The sequence below is a fragment of the Prinia subflava genome, chromosome 13 (genome assembly GCF_021018805.1).
Source record: "Prinia subflava isolate CZ2003 ecotype Zambia chromosome 13, Cam_Psub_1.2, whole genome shotgun sequence".
NCBI lineage: Eukaryota > Metazoa > Chordata > Aves > Passeriformes > Cisticolidae > Prinia > Prinia subflava.
Window position 1 is genome coordinate 13229341 of NC_086259.1, and position 17442 is coordinate 13246782.

Sequence of the window (17442 nt, forward strand, 5' to 3'; positions counted from 1 at the left end):
CCACAGCAAATGTGTTCCCAAGAACCACTATACAAATACAGCATACCTGCTCAAAAGTTGAGGAAGGCTGGAAATGATGGGTCCATATCCTGGTGCATTGTCATAGAGCTCAAACAATGGTGCAGCAACCAGCTTGTAATTTTTGGGGACTGCAAACAAAGCTAAAAACAAATACAAGTTGATGAATCAGAAAAACCAGCACACATTTAGCCAAGGGATCATCATCTCACATAGACCTCAAAACAAGTTCACTACATGGAGCACTCAGGCAGGTTTATTCCTTTTTAGTTAAATGTGGGATTCACATGCTGTACACAGACTGATGCAGGAGCAGGAATGAAAATTAACTAGAACTCATGTTCAAAGGATCATCTACCTTCAAAACAAATACCAGCATTTAACTTTGTTACTGATCAACTACAAACAACTGCAAGCATACAATCACAACTTGGTTTTCCTTGTGTGAAATGCAAGCATTTAAACATTGTTACAAATACAACCCTTTGATGCAAACAAACACTTACCCTTTTCTTGAAGCTGGACCAAAAAAAGCTTTTTGTGTTCTTTTGGCTTTGTAATATGAGCTGGAATATATGGGTACTAGAAGAAAAATGATAAAAAACAGTTGTACAGAGGTTTGAAAAGATTGTGTAATCTTAAGTGCTACTCTGAAAATTATCAAGCCCTGTACAAGCTTTCAATGTGTCATAGATTCTTTCTTGGCATCAAATGAAGAAAACCATTTTCATAAGAAAGTACTTAAGAAAGGAATGCTGTTCCTGTCACAACTATTGACAGGCTCTAAAGTGGCACCAATACTCACAAGCAGGCAAAACAACCCAATAAAACAGAAATGCATAAAAGCAAACTAAGCAAGGTTTTTCAATATTAAAGCCCTTAGAAATAGCATAGTAAGACTAATTTATTTACAGGGCATCTGTTCCATAAGCAGCAGTGCAAGAGTCTCCATTGTGGCTACAAAAGGAATTTAAATGGTGCCTCGGTCTCAGCACAGAACTGGAAGCTACTACATCCAGTGGTTTCTCTTCCATCAGAACAGGTATGAGGAGGGAGACAGGAGTTTCCATTGAAAAAAAAGGCTGTAGTTTCTCTTCAGTCATAGAAAGGAGATGAAATAGCTAAAACCCAGGAAAACTAATTGCTCATGCAGCAGGTACTCAAGAAGCCCATCTGGAAGGTTGAAGGCTTTTAGAAGTACAAACAGAACCTGACCAGAGAAGATGGAAGTCCTGGGAGTTCTCACCTGTGGAGGTTCGAAGTTTGGTCTCCACCAGTTGCCAATGCAGTCATCAATCACCCAGTCTTGCTGAACACCATCCTGACGACCCAGGATCTAGCAAAAATCCAGTACTAATCAGACCTCAAACTACTTCAAGGAAACTGTTAGTAAATCAACGTACTGGAAGCACAAAGATTTGCTGTTAACGTGTGTCTGATGTAGTTCATAACTGCTCTGAGACAGCTTGCAATAGAATTGTACAGTATTTTTGTATAAAGTGAGATCTTTTAGTAAAAACCTCACCTGGTAGGACAAGGGCACTCTAGAAAGCTTTTCAAAATCTATGCTGTACTCAGTTGAACTGAGTTCTATCAGACTAATGGGAAGAATGAAATACCTTGTTACATTATCTAGCAGAATTAATTTAGCTACTTGGAGAAAATGGTGCATTGGGAGGACTATCTCAAAGGCAAGTCCCCATCAGTTGTCCTCCACAATATATTTTATTGCCCATCTCTACACTCACTTGCCTGAAGCCAGTCAGAAAGCAAAGCTGCAAATGAACACAGGACTTGAGCAGCGGGTAGGAGTCAGCCACACTCATGATGCAGATAAATGAAACCTTGACTGCTTTATTTGTTAACTACCTGAGAACATCACAAAAGCAACAAAATAACAACAGTGTAAGAAGACTACTCTAATGCTTTAGCTTATTCTGGTAGTTGTGAAATAATGCAACATTCTGCTATAGCAACATAAAGAAAACAAACCTCTGTCATTAAGCGTTTGAGGCCTTCTACTTCATCTTCTCCTGGATTCAGTTCACCACCAGGTCTGTTAAAATAATCAATGGTGAAAGCCAAAGTTATTTTATTGCATTTATCAATCTTCACAGGTCAGTTCCAGTGTGCTTCCAGGCAGAGAGTTACAAATTCACTTATGGCTCTTAAGTCAGAAGTTCCAAATCTACCTTTGCTGAATTTGAAGACAGCAGGACAGCTTTCACCAAAACCTAAACTAAAATGGCTATTTATATCCCTTATAAAAATAACCATTGCATAAAATACTTTCAATTCAGTAGAACATAGCCTAACAATACACAGGGCCACTTAAAGGGTAAAGTTTTGAGGATAACAACCAGAAACTGAAGGGCTCTGAAGAGCTGTAAATACTGGCTGTATTTGTTCTTATCACAAAACTAGCACTCACCAAAGCATACAGAAAGCAGAAAATAAAACTCAAGGGGAAATGATGCAGGATTACTCATTTTTATCATTAGAGCATTTTGCAAATCATTCCAGTCTTGCCTAGTTTGTCTGCAACCCTTCAAATCAAGATGAAGGGTTGAAGATGTAAAGAACGAATCTAGATATAAAATTAGACTTAACGCACACACAAAATTGAGAACAATATAAAATGTTAAAACAGAAGAACACAAATAGGGTACCATGAGACAAGTCAAGGCCATCTAGCTTAAAAAGGAAAATCACCACCATTACTACAACCACATTCAAACGCTAAAGCTTCACTCTGGCTGTGATAACTATGAGATGAACTGAAGCAACTTTCTCAAATTTAGACGCCTACCTTTCTTGCTATCCCAGCTCAGCCATTAGTTTGTAAACAGGTATCATTCTGCATTTACAGAGGGTTAGTCCTTGACCTCCACTTGCCCATTTTTCTGGGCATACCATAAGCTATTGAAGCGAAATAGCTTTCACAGTGCAAGTACAACACACCAACCACACCAACTGCGGATGAGTTTTAAACAAGATTTTACTGTAGTGATGCACTGTAATTAAAATTCCCAGTCAGTCTTCCTCATCAGCAGAGTCAAACAAACACACTTTAGATGAAAACCCCACACAGTCAAAAATTACTTTCTAGACTAAGTCTTTACAAGCAAAGAATCCCATTCAAAATATTGAGCAGTTGGCCACAGTTTAACCTCTAGCCTGCATGTTTTGTGATCTGTGACAATAAATTGAAGTTACACTTAAGAAACAGACACTTACAGCTTGAAAAAAGTTGTACCCAGCTGCAGTAAGAGCACATGGGGCAGCCTATGCTCGTGCACAATCAGAACTCCTTCCACTGTCCTCCTCATGCCAATCTTGTCAAACTCTTCTCTCATGCGCTGAAACCGAGCTGCCACAGAACTGTCCTTCTCATACAGAGGCTCCTTGGTGCCAAATGTGTAATTTGTCAGAGGATACCTACAAGGAAGAGAAAAAACGTTACTGCATAACAAGAAATCGAACTTTAAATCACCATGACACAGCATCTAGCCCGAGGCAAACCCTTCACTGCTTGATGGGTAAGTCAGTGCAGGGCTAAAATCATTGTTGGTGGCGTGTGAGGCCCCAGGGAGATCTGCATTATGGAAGACACAAGCACACACAGTCCTGCTGAGCTGCACTCTAGCCTGCTGCAGGCTCAAAAGAAGGAAAAGAAGCACAGAAACAACTGTCATTCAACAGGCACTCTCTTTGATCACACTGCAGGGAAAAGGCAGCTGAAGCTCTGAAAGGAGCTGGAAAAGAGACGAGAAAAAGCTCTGCTGGGAAGGAAGGAAGCTGCACAGGACTGCAGGTTTTTCTGCAGATGGATTGAGAGCCTGAGAACTGAACTGTTAGAAGTGGTTTTGTTTTGAAGTGGGAAATCAGACATGCGGATCACAGAAGAGGAGAAATGCTGAGTTTCTGAATACAGAGCTAGGAACCTGGGGTAAGATCAAGGGTATGAGCAGATCCCTCTGTTGGGCTGCTGCTGGTGACAGTGCAGCGGAAACTCAGCCATCTCTCCAGGTAAGAGGGACTGAAAACAGAAAAGAAAGGAAGGGTTAGGCAAGAAATGGGTCGGTCCAAGACAGCACAGAGGGCAACAGGGGAGTGTTATTGTACAATTAATCCACGGAACAGAAAGGTCTGATGGCAGGAGACCTGGAGGTAAGACAGAATCACCTAGCTAAGTCAAAAGGGAGAAGAAAATGGTTCTGGTCAGAGCAGTGATGAGTTATCATCATGGTTTTACTGACTCGTGGCGCACAGCAACTGAATTAACAGAATGAATGGCTGATCTTATGTTTTCCTTGAGATGCTTCTTGGCATGGATTCTTTCCCAAAACATGTCAAACTTTAATAGCATACGCTCTTCCCCCCTCAGATTCCAGCCTCCCTCCTCTTCCAATTTTCCTCATGTTTTACAGTGGTTAAAATAACAAGCCAAGTTACCATTGTTAGAGCCTTTTCTCATGTAGACAAGTGAGCCAAAACAACCAGTTTCCAAACCACAGATTCAATTACTAACAAGCTCCCACACTTCCACTTATAGTTTAAAACCATCTACATTTCTTTTTCTATTAATTTCCATTTTCAGATACACAAATGGGTTTAATAATAACAACCTATTACTCTAGCCCATACTATACTGATGTGGGTGCATTAGTCTGTACACCAAAACCCTCAGCCTCAAGTTAAAATAAATGCTGCTGATAACACAGCTTCATGAGTCTTTGCTTCAGAAACCCAACAGAAGTATTCCAGTTTCTGAAGTTCATATTTGAACTTTCACATGACTCTGTGAATAAACTCAGCTATACAAAAGCATCAGTGATTAAAGCTAAAATTGAATATTGACTATTGCAATTTGACAGATGCACATAGCAAAGAACATGCCCCAAATACATCAGAGTTTTCTGGAAGAAGCAAAAATATATGACTTCTCATAAAAAATACATGAATACTTATTAGTAAGTAGTTTGTATCAATGACGATTTTCTTTGGTAGCAAACACTGAATTTTAACTCCAACACCTGGACCAGACAATCCACAAACACCAGGCACATCCAGCCACATCCTACCGCCTGCCTAGGGTCATCCCAAATCCCAGCGAGGCCAAGAAAAACCCTGCCTCTCTCTGCCGCCTTTCTGGATGCCTGTGGGAGCGCGAAAACGCCTGTGATGCTCAGCACACCGAAACCTCTCCCGTGTTACTTGGGGTTCACACGTCCCGAGCCAGACGCTGTTTCTAAGCACTAAAGCGTTTACATCAAATACTCCACACTGCCCTGAAGCCCTCGGTACCCTCAGCACGGCTCAGCAGCCCCCGTGAGGGGGGCGGGCCCCCATGGGCACACGGGCTCTGCCGCCACTGTGCCCCCAGCCCTCCGAAGGGCCGGGACCCTCCGGACCTCGCACGGCGGGCACTGAGGGAAAACCCCGCCGTGCCTGCTGAGCGAGCGGGGATGAGCTCGCCACAGGGCGGGACAAGAGGGGGCAGAGCCGGGCAGGCCCGAGGCAGCGCTCACAGGTTGATGGTCCTTTCCAGCGTGAGCGGCTTCGTCTGCTGGATGTACTTGTTCCCGAACTGGTTCACCCCGCGGGGCCAGCCGGTCTGCGAGCGGTTGGGCGGTACCACGGACATGGCGAGGAGCGGCGGGAACACGCAGCGGGAGCGATCGATCAGCTCTGGGCGGCGGGAGCGGCGTCCGCCATTAACGCCCGCCCAGCCCTCGGCGCCGCGCGCCGCCTGCCGGGACCCACCGCGCTCCGCCCCCGCCTCTCCTCGCTCATTGGCCGGCGCCTTCCCCTCCGGGCCCCGCGCGATCCCATTGGCCGCGGCGGGCGGGGCGCGGGGGCCGCCGGGAGTTGCAGTCCGGCCGGGCGGTGCCATGGCCACCAAGCGTCGCGGAGCGGCGGCGGCGGCGGCCAAGCGCGGGAGGCGCGAGGAGCGCGCAGAGCTCTGCGCGGCGCTCGGGGACGCGGCGCTGCGGGAGCGCGCGGGGGCGGCCTGGGCCCGCGGGGAGCGGCTGCGGCACGGTACGGCCCGGCCCGGCCCGCGGGGAGCGGCTGCGGCACGGTACGGCGTGGCCCGGCTCCCCGCCCCTCACCGACGGCCCTTCCCTTGCAGAAGCGGTGATCCTGGAGCCGGCCCCGTTCCGGCACTGTGTCATTCACGGGTTTCTGTCGGACCCGGCTTTCACGGAGGCGCTGCGGGATGAACTGCTGGGCCTCGGCTTCCGCGGGCGGCGCAACGATCTCCTCTCGCTGCAGCAGGTGGGCCCAGGGCCGAGCTGAGCCGGGCCGAGCTGGGCCGAGCCGAGCCACCCTAACCCCGTCCCTTCTTCTCTTCCATGGGCCGCGCAGTCCGAGGAGCTGGGGGCAAGCCCGGAGCCTCACGTCGCCGCCCTGAGGTAAAGCGTAGGCTCGGGGCTTTGCCCGCTCAGGGTGTGGGGAAGAGCCCTGGTGGCTCCGCAGGAAGGGCGGCGAATGTGGGGTGGCCCCGCGGTGTGGCCGCCTTCTGTCCCCGTACCCGGGCCAAGAACCGGTCCTGGAGCGCCGAATCTGCTCTGTGCTTGTCACTGGAGTCTGTTCAGCTTTCATCCATACTCAGCTCTCCTCCCTGTGTCACCTCTGAAACACTTCCCGGTGCACTTGCCGACTGTTTTGATGCTTGCTGCTGGTTATTGCCAGCAGTGCTGTGAGCACTGCGCTGTTTTCATGGCCAGCACTTAAATGTGGTACAGGAACACACTGTCACTCACAACAGCAGCACCTGTAACTGTTTAAATAGTTGGCAGGGAGACAATAAATTAGTTTAGTCTCTGATGATACGTTTTATAACACAGGAGGACACTTACTTTGTGCTTATCTTTTTAGGCATGCTCTGTGTGAAGAATTCCGAGCGTGGCTTTCTGCTGTGACCCAGATAGTGCTGGAGCCAACTATTGACATATCCTGTGCTAAATATGAATATACTGGTCAGTCTATAAGTGATCCTTTCCCTAAAGCTTCTGTGCATGTGTAGGGAATAAAATGTCTATAGAATACCTAATTTAGTTCTAGTTCCAGAGGGTCCCAGAAGCTGTCAGCAGCAAAGCAGTGTCTGAAAATGAAATACAAATGATGAAAAAACTGTTGGTGTATAACTGCCTGTACCTATCTGTCAATTGCAGTGCAGTTCCATAGAAGAGAATCTTGCAGATCTCAGGCTGGTGATGCTGATGTGTGAAAATGGAGTTCTTGGAAAGAATGTGTTTTTTCTTCTCATATCCTTGCGGGGACAAAGCTGGGAAGCAGTTTTTGGAATGAATCATGCATGTACTAGAAAGATGCTGCAGCAGCAAAACGTGTAATTGCAGATGTCCTGCTGTGCCATGATGATGAACTGGAAGGTCGGAGAATCGCTTTCATCCTGTACCTCGTCCCACCCTGGGAGAAAAGTGACGGGGGAACCTTGGATCTGTACAGCACAGACGGTAAAAACTCCAAGCTCAGCCTCAGGTGGATGAAAAAGATGAAGCTTATGTGCCCCTTGCAGCAGTTCTCACCTCAAACAGTAGAAGGGAGATGGAGTTTCTCCTCTGTTCAGAGAAGCTGATGTATAAGTAAAATGTACCCCTTAGGGATGGGCTGTAGCATGCTTTGCAGACAGCACTAACAGGCAACAGTGGACAAACCTTTGGAAGGGTCAAGAGTAGACGCAAGATGGAAGCAATGGCAGTAAATGTGCTTGGAACTCCAGACTGATGACAATAAGTTTCCCTTCCAGCAGCAGAACCACAGAATGGTTTGGGTTGGAAGGGATTTTAAAGCTTGTCTTGTTCAGGGGCACAGTCTATTAGACCAGGTTGCTGCAAAGCCCATTGAGCATTTCTAGGATGGGGCATCCACAGTTTCTCTGGGCAACCTGTGCCACTGCCTCACTGCTCATGGTAAAGAATTCCTTTCCAATAGCTAATCTAAACCCACCCTTTTTTTTAAGCCATTCCCCTTTGTTCTGTTATTCCATGCCCTTGTCTATCCCAAGTCCTTCTGCAGCACTCTTGGTGGCTCCTTTTGGTGCTGGAAGAGGCTTTAGGTTGCCCTATATATAACCTTCTTTTCTGCAAGCTGAACACCCCAACTCTCTCTTCCTGTCTCCATGCAGAGGTGCACTGATTCCTCACCAAGCCCTTGCTCTGAGCTCCATCCCTTATACCCAGACGTCCCACCAGTCACAGAGTCATGAAGTCAGAGAGAAGTCCCAGTTCCTGTCTTAACCAGAGTGTTTTCTTCCTCAGAACACTTTCAGCCACAGCAAATCACCAAGTCATTAGTGCCTTCATGGAACACGCTGGTTTTCTTTGAAGTGTCTCCAGTTTCTTTCCACCAGGCAAGGAGCTTTCTCTTGTTAATTTTTTAATCCTCATTGTTGTGGTTATTCATTTTGTGTGTTATTACAATCCTGATGGGGAAGGAGAAGATCTGTGGATAGAGTGGATACTCATGCTCTGTGCTAAAGAGAGGCCTTCAAGGACTTTAAGGAGGACAAGAACCGACAAAGCCAACTTAAAACCATCAGTCTAGCTGCATCATTCTGGGAAAGAAAAATTTCCATTTCTATTTTGTGTTACCATCCTTGCAAGTCACTCTACCATGACTTTAGCTCTCACTTGTTTCTGTTTGTTGGATTGTTTAAAACTAGCTCACATTTTTGATATTGTGGTCATGACTTTGCTCCAGAAGAGCTCCTCAAGCCATCCATCACCTTTGCCAACAGTGCAAGGGCACAGTGCAGATCTGGCTGTACCCCCTCAGTGACATAGACATGGTTCAGTGCCCTGCAGCAGAAATGCAGATACAGTTAAGGAGTACTCTGTGACACTTGTCAGGAAAATGCCTGGGATCAGGATGGATAATTAGGGGATCTGCATGACACAAACACCTGACTGAAATCTGACACTCCTGTGTATCTGAAGAGTACCAGAGACTGTATCAAACAGGGCCAGCCAGAGAGCAGAAGGCTGGAGAAGAGGATGATCAGTGATATAGGTTGGGCATGTCATGACCTAGGCCACTTAGGGGGTTATTTTTATGTCATTTATGTCTTGCAGTTGTTAATAGCAGCATCTACTTGATCACTGCCCTGACTGTTTTCAGGTAGTGATTTAATTTTGTCTTAAAAATCCATGACTCAAAGCTCTCAGAGGGAGAGAGAGAGAATGGATTCTCTGTGAGCTTGGAGTAAAAGCTTAGACTGGAATTCTGGAAACATGCAATAGACTTTGGGACAGTAGGCCTCTCTCTGATGATCTAGCCTAGCCCTGTCTGACATCTCTGTGTATTCAGTGGGCTCTCTGGAGTCCATCTCCTGTCCCAGGTCTGCAGTGCCTGTGACCCTGGTCCTGTCCCAGCAGTGACGTGCTGCTGCCGCTGTTGCAGGTGTCGGAAGTTCTGTCGCGCAAGTGCCGCCTGTCCGTGAGCGGTTGGTTCCATGGCCCGTCTGTGGCCAGACCTGCCCGGCACACTGAGGCCCCCTTGGCCAGGAGCCCACACATTCCCTATGATGTGAGTAACAAGCCTGCATCTGCATATCTGCATTTCTGTCTCTGTCCTGTAGTACCTGTTAGGGAATGCATCAGTGCACTGGGGATGCTTTAATCTTTATCCCGTTCTCCTTTTCATTTCCTGTCCATATTTGTATCCGGTTTCTTTCTTATGCATCTTTGTATGTTTTGCATACCTACAGCAGTTCAGAGAACGTAATGAATACCTGTGGTGCAGTGGAAGAAGGCAGTGGTGTGTGTTTGTGTGTAGGAATCCAGCCCTGTGGCCAGCTCGGTAGGGGGAATTGGGGAATTTTCTTCACTTTTGGAAATTCAGTGTTCTAATCTATTTCCCTTCTAGCATGAAATATTGTATGAGTGGATCAATCTAGTTTATTTGGACATGGACTCCCAAGCTCAAATCCAGGAGGAATTTGAGGAGCGATCAGAAATTCTCCTGAAAGACTTTCTTAAGGTGAGCCCAGTGGTTCAATTTGATGTGATCTGCCAGAACTGGTCAGAGGGCTGGCAGGTACCACATGGCACAGAGGCTGGGAAAGGGCTTGCTTGCACATCTGTTAAAACACTTCTTAGGTTTCACACCTAAAGGGGAATGGACCAGGTGACATCCAGAGGCCCTTTCCAACCTCAACCACTCTGATTTCTGTGGAATGATTCCCTCTGATTGCCTGTACACTGCTGTATGGAGACTCAGCAAAAATAAAACACTTGTCTTCAGCCTTCTTTTCCATGGCGCTAAATCTTCACACTTCTGCATTTCTTTCTCCTAGAAAGAGAAATACCAACTACTGTGTGAAGCACTGGAGAACAAAGAGATCCAGTGGAGTAGTCGGGGGCCAGCCAATAAAAGGTGGGGAAGGACAGCACACTGCACCTGGTGATCAGGCTGAGCAGGAGCTGCCATGAGGCTGCACTGGTCAATGCTGTCCCTCTGGGCCTTGTTGGCTCTCCCAAAAGGAGATACATCTGCTGTCTTTCAGACTCTATGAGGCAGCAGAGGAAGACAGCCTCCCTGACACCCTGAAGAAATTCCTGCAGCTGCTGCGCTCTGAGGCCTTATTTTTACTGCTTTCCAACTTCACTGGCCTAAAACTGCACTTCCTGGCTCCCTCTGATGAGAATGAAGATGCTGGGGAGGGACAAGCAGCAGACACCACTGGGCACAGCAGTGCCAAACCTGAGCAGGAAGAGAGTGAACAACCAGCTAATGGCAATCCCCATCAGCCACACCAGCCTGAGAACACCCCTGAAGCACAGGACAGTGAGATGCACAGCGGTGAGTAGAGCAGCAGTAGTGTGAAAGGTGTCAAATAAAATTCCGGTGATTTTCATTGAACTAGTGTCTCACCTTGTACTGCAACCAGCACAAACATGGGACTTGAAGCATGTTAGATTGATTATCTGAAATCAGTGACCCATTGCAAAATAATTTGGAGTAAATCAGTGACTAATTTGAAGATACCATTTTGAACAGACCTGAGTCTTAAGGGTGGGACTTTAGGGGGGGGCTGTTAATCTTTCATCAATAGTTATGTGGTTTTTAGATCCACATACTGCTGCTTCATGTAAAGCATATTCTTGTATGAAATAATAAACCAAAAAGAGAAAGGTCAGAAGTAAATCAATTTTAGAATTAGAAAACTGATATCTAAAACTAGCATTCAACCTTTCAGAAAACACTGTCAGGCTAAACAACCACTTAGTTGTCAGCAGTGAAAAACTATCAAAGATTAGATTAATTTTAGATTTTGATAGGTGACGTTATTTAAAACAGTGGCTCTGAAGTTTAAAGGTAGAATTTTTGAAAATGCTCATCCTGCACTAAGTCGGGCAAGTTAGTGGACACTGGAATGAAAGGTAATAAAAAAACAAGTCCTACTGAAAAAATCCCACCAGAACAGTTACCAGGAACAAAGGCTGTATGGAGCAAATCTTGGTGCCACTCTTATACATTGTTCAAAGTACCTAACTTAGAGTCACCTCTAAGGTACTGACATGTGGTCTGTGGTTTTACCCTATTTTCACTGGGGCCAGCAGACAATTTCACGGTGGTGTGAGATCACTGAGCTCCTCACATGCTTTGAGCTCAGCTGATGTGGCTTCATGGCTTTCCCTGGATGTTTGTGCCCTCTCCTAGGCTCAGGCACCCCTGTGTGTGCGGGGGAGCTGCGGCGCTGGACCCACGGGCACTACACTCTTGTCCACGACTCTCAAGCCACAGAATTTGCTCTTGACCTGCTCTTCTTCTGTGGCTGTGAAGGTAAGTGGATAAGAGAGATATCAGACTCTCCTTTTACAAGGTTTGCTTAAAGGAATGACTTCTAAGTTCTCAGCAGTGCTAAAATTGCCAAAATTTCCCTGCTTTTTCCTACATAGAAGGTGTCTGTAGACTTTGTCCTAGTCCTCACTTTGGCATAAACCCTGGTTTCCGTAGTCCTCATGCAAAGATTTGGGATTGTGGCCTTGGAATCATCTCTGGCCTTTCCCACGTGTGCCAGGAGGTGGCGCTTGGACAGAGGGGAAAGGCTGAGCCTCCCTGATCTTTCCCTCTCCTAAGCAATGGCTCACAATGGCTCTGGGCACGCTGGAGGGTCAGGTGGCTACAATACCCACCGGGAGTGTTCCACCTCTTTCCTCATCAGAATTATCACTGCACCTCCAGTTCACAAAGCCCAGGGTCTTCAAAAGTTACTTTAGGAATGTCTAGGCATTTGGGGTTGATTGCTAGTTAGGTAGTGGTAAAAAAAGTAATCTAAACACAAGCATTTTAGACCAGAGAAGGCCAGAATGTACAGCTGAAACCATCTGGCATATGCTGGTGATTATACTGAAATACATACTTTATGCTTTGTCGTATCTGCTAGGGCAGAACTGTTCTACAGATGAGGAGCAGTGCACTAAAAAGAACTTTAAATAACCCATCTACCATAACAGGCAAATCCAGTGCATTTGCTTCAAGTTCTTTCTGAACAGAAGAAAACAAATAGACTGGCAGGAGGTAAATACTTACCCTGTATCCAGTAACTTTGGGGAGTGAGGTGAAAAAATGGCATCTCCTGAAAGGCTGCATGGAGCCTGGATGGCAATGAGGTTTCTAAGAACCTTTCTTTTCTATTTTAAGACTGGGATCCTGAATATGGTGGCTTTACTTCCTACATTGCTAAAGGTGAAGATGAAGAGGTAAGGACCTCAGTTGCTAGCTGCAAATCAGATAAAACTGTTTAGGGTGGAGAGACTTAATTACATTTTGTCATAATGCCAACATAATGCTGAGGGTGCTCAGTAGCACACTGGAGCCTCCTTGCCCCAGTCACTGCTCATGGGTGAAGCTCTGGCCTCAGCTTCAAGAGGCTGCTGTTCACCTAAAGCATGAAACCTGAGAGTGCCTCATAGCATCTGCACCCGGGGCCATTTGGGAAGCCTGCCTTGAAGGGACACAAGGCTGTAGCAGAGACAACACTTTTCCAGGGAAGTGCTGTTCACTGGGGTCACATTCAGCATCAGTACTAGTGACAGTGCTGAGCAGTCATACTAGGGAAAAGTCCAGAAGCCCTTAATGTATATCAATGCTTTAGGTAAAGGGTATTAACATGAAAATAGTGTTACAGTTCATTTTCTAACACCAGACCTTTGTTCTAACTAACTTCTGAATCTCTTAAGAAGTTTTGTTTTCTGTTAAGGATTTTATCAAAGCTATTTTTGTGGAACTGATGATTTCCTTCCTTATCTTTGTGTCCTCTAGCTGTTGACAGTGAATCCAGAGGACAACTGCTTGGCCTTAGTTTATAGAGACAAAGAAACTATGAAGTTTGTGAAATATATCAACCATCGAAGCTTGGCTCGACTGAACAAGCATCCAAACAGAACAGGATTTTGGGATTTTTCCTTTGTCTATTATGAGTGATGGTGCAGTGTGACCACTGTCACAGAGAACAGTGGTGGGTGGTGGGCAGGTTCCTACCCAGATGTTCAGCTCTGACCTAAGAACAGACAAACTTTGCTCATGCAACTCCATCACACTGCATAATGCAGAGGCAGGTGGTTTTTTAAACTGCAAAAATGGAAGTTCAGTCTTGTTCTGAGTCCATTGTAACATACTTTCAAGTGCTTTTAATGCTTTGTGGGTGAGGCTGTCACACAACTGTCAGCTTTCCAGCTGTTCTCTCATGGGAACAGCACAGTGGCATCTCTGACCCATCAGGGTGAGAATTACAACTGTACATTGCCCCAAGCTGCTGACCGATTTTATTAAAAAAAAAAAAAAAAAAAAAAGGAAGTGGGTCAGTTAAATGTTTCACACACTGGTCAAGCAAGTTTTGTTACAAAATGCCCAAGACATTTTTTGGGGCTTAGCTGTGTTCCTAAGACAAAAATAAAGGAGCTGCCGTGGGAAATAAGAGGTTTTTCCAGCTGCACAACTCTGTGGAGCTGGGAAGGAAGACAGTGAGGCTATAAAAGCACTGGGAAGGACTTGGCACCATAACAAGGCCAGGATTTTATTATGCTGAGTGCTGTGCAGACAGACCTAGATGCAGCCCTTTTTCCAAAGAATTTACAAGCTGAACAGCCAAGAAATCTGTTCCTGCATCCTCTCCTTGGGTGGGTGTGCAGACAGCTCTGAGCTCCAGCCTCAGAACAGAGGCCAGGGACTGGAAGTAGGAGTGAAGCAACTCACCTTTACTGGTTTGGTGTCCACAGGTAGTAAGGAAGTCACCCAACAGCATTGGCCTTGTGTTCTTTCAGTTATATCCTGGGATCTGCTGGGTTTTGACATGGGTTCTGTCACTGGAGATCAGCTCAGATGCTTTGAGGCAGCAGCCAGCCAAGTCCTGTGGTAAACACTGCAAGAAAGGCAGCGAGTGTGGCCTTGGTGCAACACTCCCTGCATGTTTTCAACACTGTGCACCTGCCCCACATTCACTGCAAGCAGGACTGTGCCAGACTCATCTCTGAGGTGTCCAGCCCACCAAGAGGTGCAGCAGAGTTGCACCAATGCTTCAGGAGACAACCAGAGCACAGAACACCCTGCTGGAGGCTTGGCCCTGGCCTGCACCTGCTTGTCTGAAACTTCTTTTTGGCACTGGGAGACAGGTGTTCTTTAGCTCATGCAAGCCAGACAGTGCAGGGCTCGCAGTAAGCTGGGGAGTGTGCGTGATTCATCACTCCTGTCTCATGGGTGGGGAGAGGGTTTGGAATAAAGTCTGCTCTTTTTCCTGTTCCAGGCCTGTTGTTGGAGGCCACCGCAGTGGTCTAAGACCCCACAGGCAGCTCCTGGCAGCACAGGAGCAGTAAACTCAAAGCAAGGCTCACTGTTGACATGAAGTACTCTGCACCCTTTCCCGAGCAGGTGGGATGTCCTGTGGGCATGTCTGCAACCCCAATACACAAAGTTCAAAAAAGGAATCCCTGAGGCAGTTGGCAGGAACCCTGGCCATTGCTTCCAAAGGGAAAGGTGTATCAGCCCCCACAGATGCCAGAGCAAAGGACCAACACTGCTGTTAGCACTGTGCAGGACTCTCTAGTTCTGTGCCAGTTCCATCCCAGGTGAGGAGCAGCTGCTCAGGTCTAGCTACACCTTGTGCTCTGTTGGGTGGGAAAGATGGCTGGGAGGTGGTTACCCCAAGCTGCTGTTGCAAGATCTTGTTCGTATTTTAACTCGTTTCCCAAAGGCAGCATCTCTCTGCACTGCCAAAACTCTCTTGCTCACTTTTAATCTTCCTTTGCCACTTACAAAGACAAGGGGATGAAGCTAGAAATAAATCCTTAGGTGAGGACAGAACCCTGAATCGGTTTCTGAGGTACTTTTCTGCCTATTGGGGTAGTAGCTCTTCCTGGGAAGAAAGCACTTCATATTCTGAACTCTCCCCTAGAACAAGACAGGTAAGGAAGGCTTCAAAGAAAAAAAAAACAAAAAACAAAATTATATGGGTAGTTTGGAACAAAAGTGACAGACACCACAGCTATTCAGAGCATAGTCTACTAGGCAAAGTTGGGAGTAAATTCATTAACAAAACAGTTACTTCTGTGACTGCATTGTGAGCCTAAGAATGTGCTTGATACATCTTGGAACATCCTTCCAGGAGACTGGGAAGAAGTCAGGCTCTTTAGAGCTTGCTGCTTTTTTAATAATAAGTATTACACTAGAGGGCATACCAGCCTCTGCTTGAGCAAGCCCATATCTACCTGATCACCCAAGGAACCACCCTTCTTCCTCCAGTGACTCAGATGAAATAATTTAAGAAGCCAAATTTGCAGTTAGCTTTCAAAGGTTTAAAAATGAACACGTCTCTGCTCTCCCACCCTTCTTGTTAGGTCCTAAAGCCGCAGGCAGCCTCAGGCACAACTGGTGCTGCAGGTACAGAGGAAAGACTTCACTCACTAAAATTTCAAATGACATGAGCACTAAAGGAAGAAAGGTTTTCATTTATATAGTGCCAGCAGTGGGAGCTTTCTCTATAGCTGTTCTTGCTGGATACAATCTGTTTCTACAATTAGACACTTGCAAAGCATGCGCAATTTTTAATTTGGCAAAGGTAGAAGTTGGTTTTACAGGAAAATAAATGACAATTTTGTTGTTAGAAACTTAGATACGGGAAATCAGCCTTACCAAAAGTCTGGACAGTGAAGGGCTGACCTCACTGCCAGGAGCAGAACAGAGCTGGGATTGGTAGTGCCTGGTGCGTAGTCCTGAAAGTCAGACTGATGGGAAAGCTGCTTTCTGATCAGAGCCACTCTCCTGCTCTATCATTAAATAGAGTACATAAATGTAAGCAAGCAAGCATTAGGATTTTAAACATAAAGAACAAAAGCTGAAACAGTGGGAACAGGTACAGCAAGTGGCAGAAAGCCCAGCACTTATGCCAGGAGACTGTTCCATAATCAAGTCTCTGAGCTCACTTGCTTAGAACAGCATGGGTGGCTCACCACCCTTCTACCAAGCAGCTGGATTTGACTAACAACCAGTTTCTTAAAAGGATTCAAATGAACTCCTGCTGCAGATTCTAACTGACACAGACCTGTGTTTTCACAGCATAGTTCTCCACATGGAAGGGGCCAAGGCAGTTTTGGGGATAGTAGACGTTGCAAGATTTAAATTCCCCATTCAACTGGTCACACCATGCTCACCAGTGGCTCTGTAACAAAGGGTGGGTTGCTGGTTTTAATTCAATAGTGGCTCATAAGAGAGAGCAGTTAGAGGACATGACTCCTGACAGCCCCAAGAAGCCACCCAAAGACTTTGAGATGGGCCAACTCCTCCCTGCCCACATCACAAACACCATTGTATGGTGGCAAGGGTGATGCTGATGCAGGAGCACTGGGGCCCAACCTCCATCTTGTGCAGGTTATTTTTAGCTTCCAAAAGAAATTTGCTTTGGCAAAGGTTCTAAAATACCTTTAGATCTGAGATAGAGCCTTACTGTGATATTTTAATCCAATTCTAAGAGATCACACAATGAAACAGGTTTGAGCCAGGAGCCAAGTCATTTTCCAATACCTTCTTCTTTTGATCCCATTAAGTACTACCAGCTCTTCATGATTATGCACCAAGCCTGGGTGTGTAGTTTGTTTTTGTTGTTCCTGAAATGCACCCCTGCCCACCTCAGTATCTGCAGTTTTTCCAGCAGTAGCACAGAACCAGTAGCTGGAAGCAAAACTTTCTGCAATCCAGGTGTGGGGAGAGTGCTGGATATGAAACACACCACTTCCTACCTGCACAGATCATGGAACTGGATACCTGTCAAAGATCTTCTGGCTTAAGAGCCACCAAGATATTATCCTTTGGTGTTTTTCAGGCACTGCTCTGCAGTTTACCTAGAGAGCCACACATCCCTGCAATGAAACCCAGGACTCTCCAGCACAGGAAGTTCAAGTG

At 46.3% G+C, this 17442-nt stretch overlaps 1 protein-coding gene across 1 annotated transcript; it reads left to right on the forward strand.

Annotated features, from left to right (window-relative positions):
- The first annotated feature begins 5551 nt into the window (after positions 1-5551).
- OGFOD1 (2-oxoglutarate and iron dependent oxygenase domain containing 1) lies at positions 5552-17366 on the forward strand. The gene is made up of 13 exons (XM_063410542.1): positions 5552-6060; positions 6152-6297; positions 6388-6434; positions 6901-7001; positions 7383-7499; positions 8304-8395; positions 9445-9570; positions 9910-10023; positions 10340-10419; positions 10550-10845; positions 11707-11829; positions 12691-12749; positions 13312-17366. Exons 1-13 carry the CDS (start codon positions 5556-5558, stop codon positions 13471-13473), a joined length of 1968 nt encoding a protein of 655 aa, XP_063266612.1. The 5' UTR covers positions 5552-5555; the 3' UTR covers positions 13474-17366.
- The last annotated feature ends 76 nt before the right edge of the window (positions 17367-17442 follow it).

What these genes read in the sequence shown, in the direction of transcription:
- OGFOD1 (XM_063410542.1), top strand. Translation starts at nt 5,556, where the DNA reads ATGGTCCTTTCCAGCGTGAGCGGCTTCGTCTGCTGGATGTACTTGTTC. An exon ending in CTCCAGTTTCTTTCCACCAG is followed by an intron (nt 8,396 to 9,444) that starts GCAAGGAGCTTT and finishes CCGCTGTTGCAG; the next exon opens with GTGTCGGAAGTTCTGTCGCG. An exon ending in CGGGGGCCAGCCAATAAAAG is followed by an intron (nt 10,420 to 10,549) that starts GTGGGGAAGGAC and finishes GCTGTCTTTCAG; the next exon opens with ACTCTATGAGGCAGCAGAGG.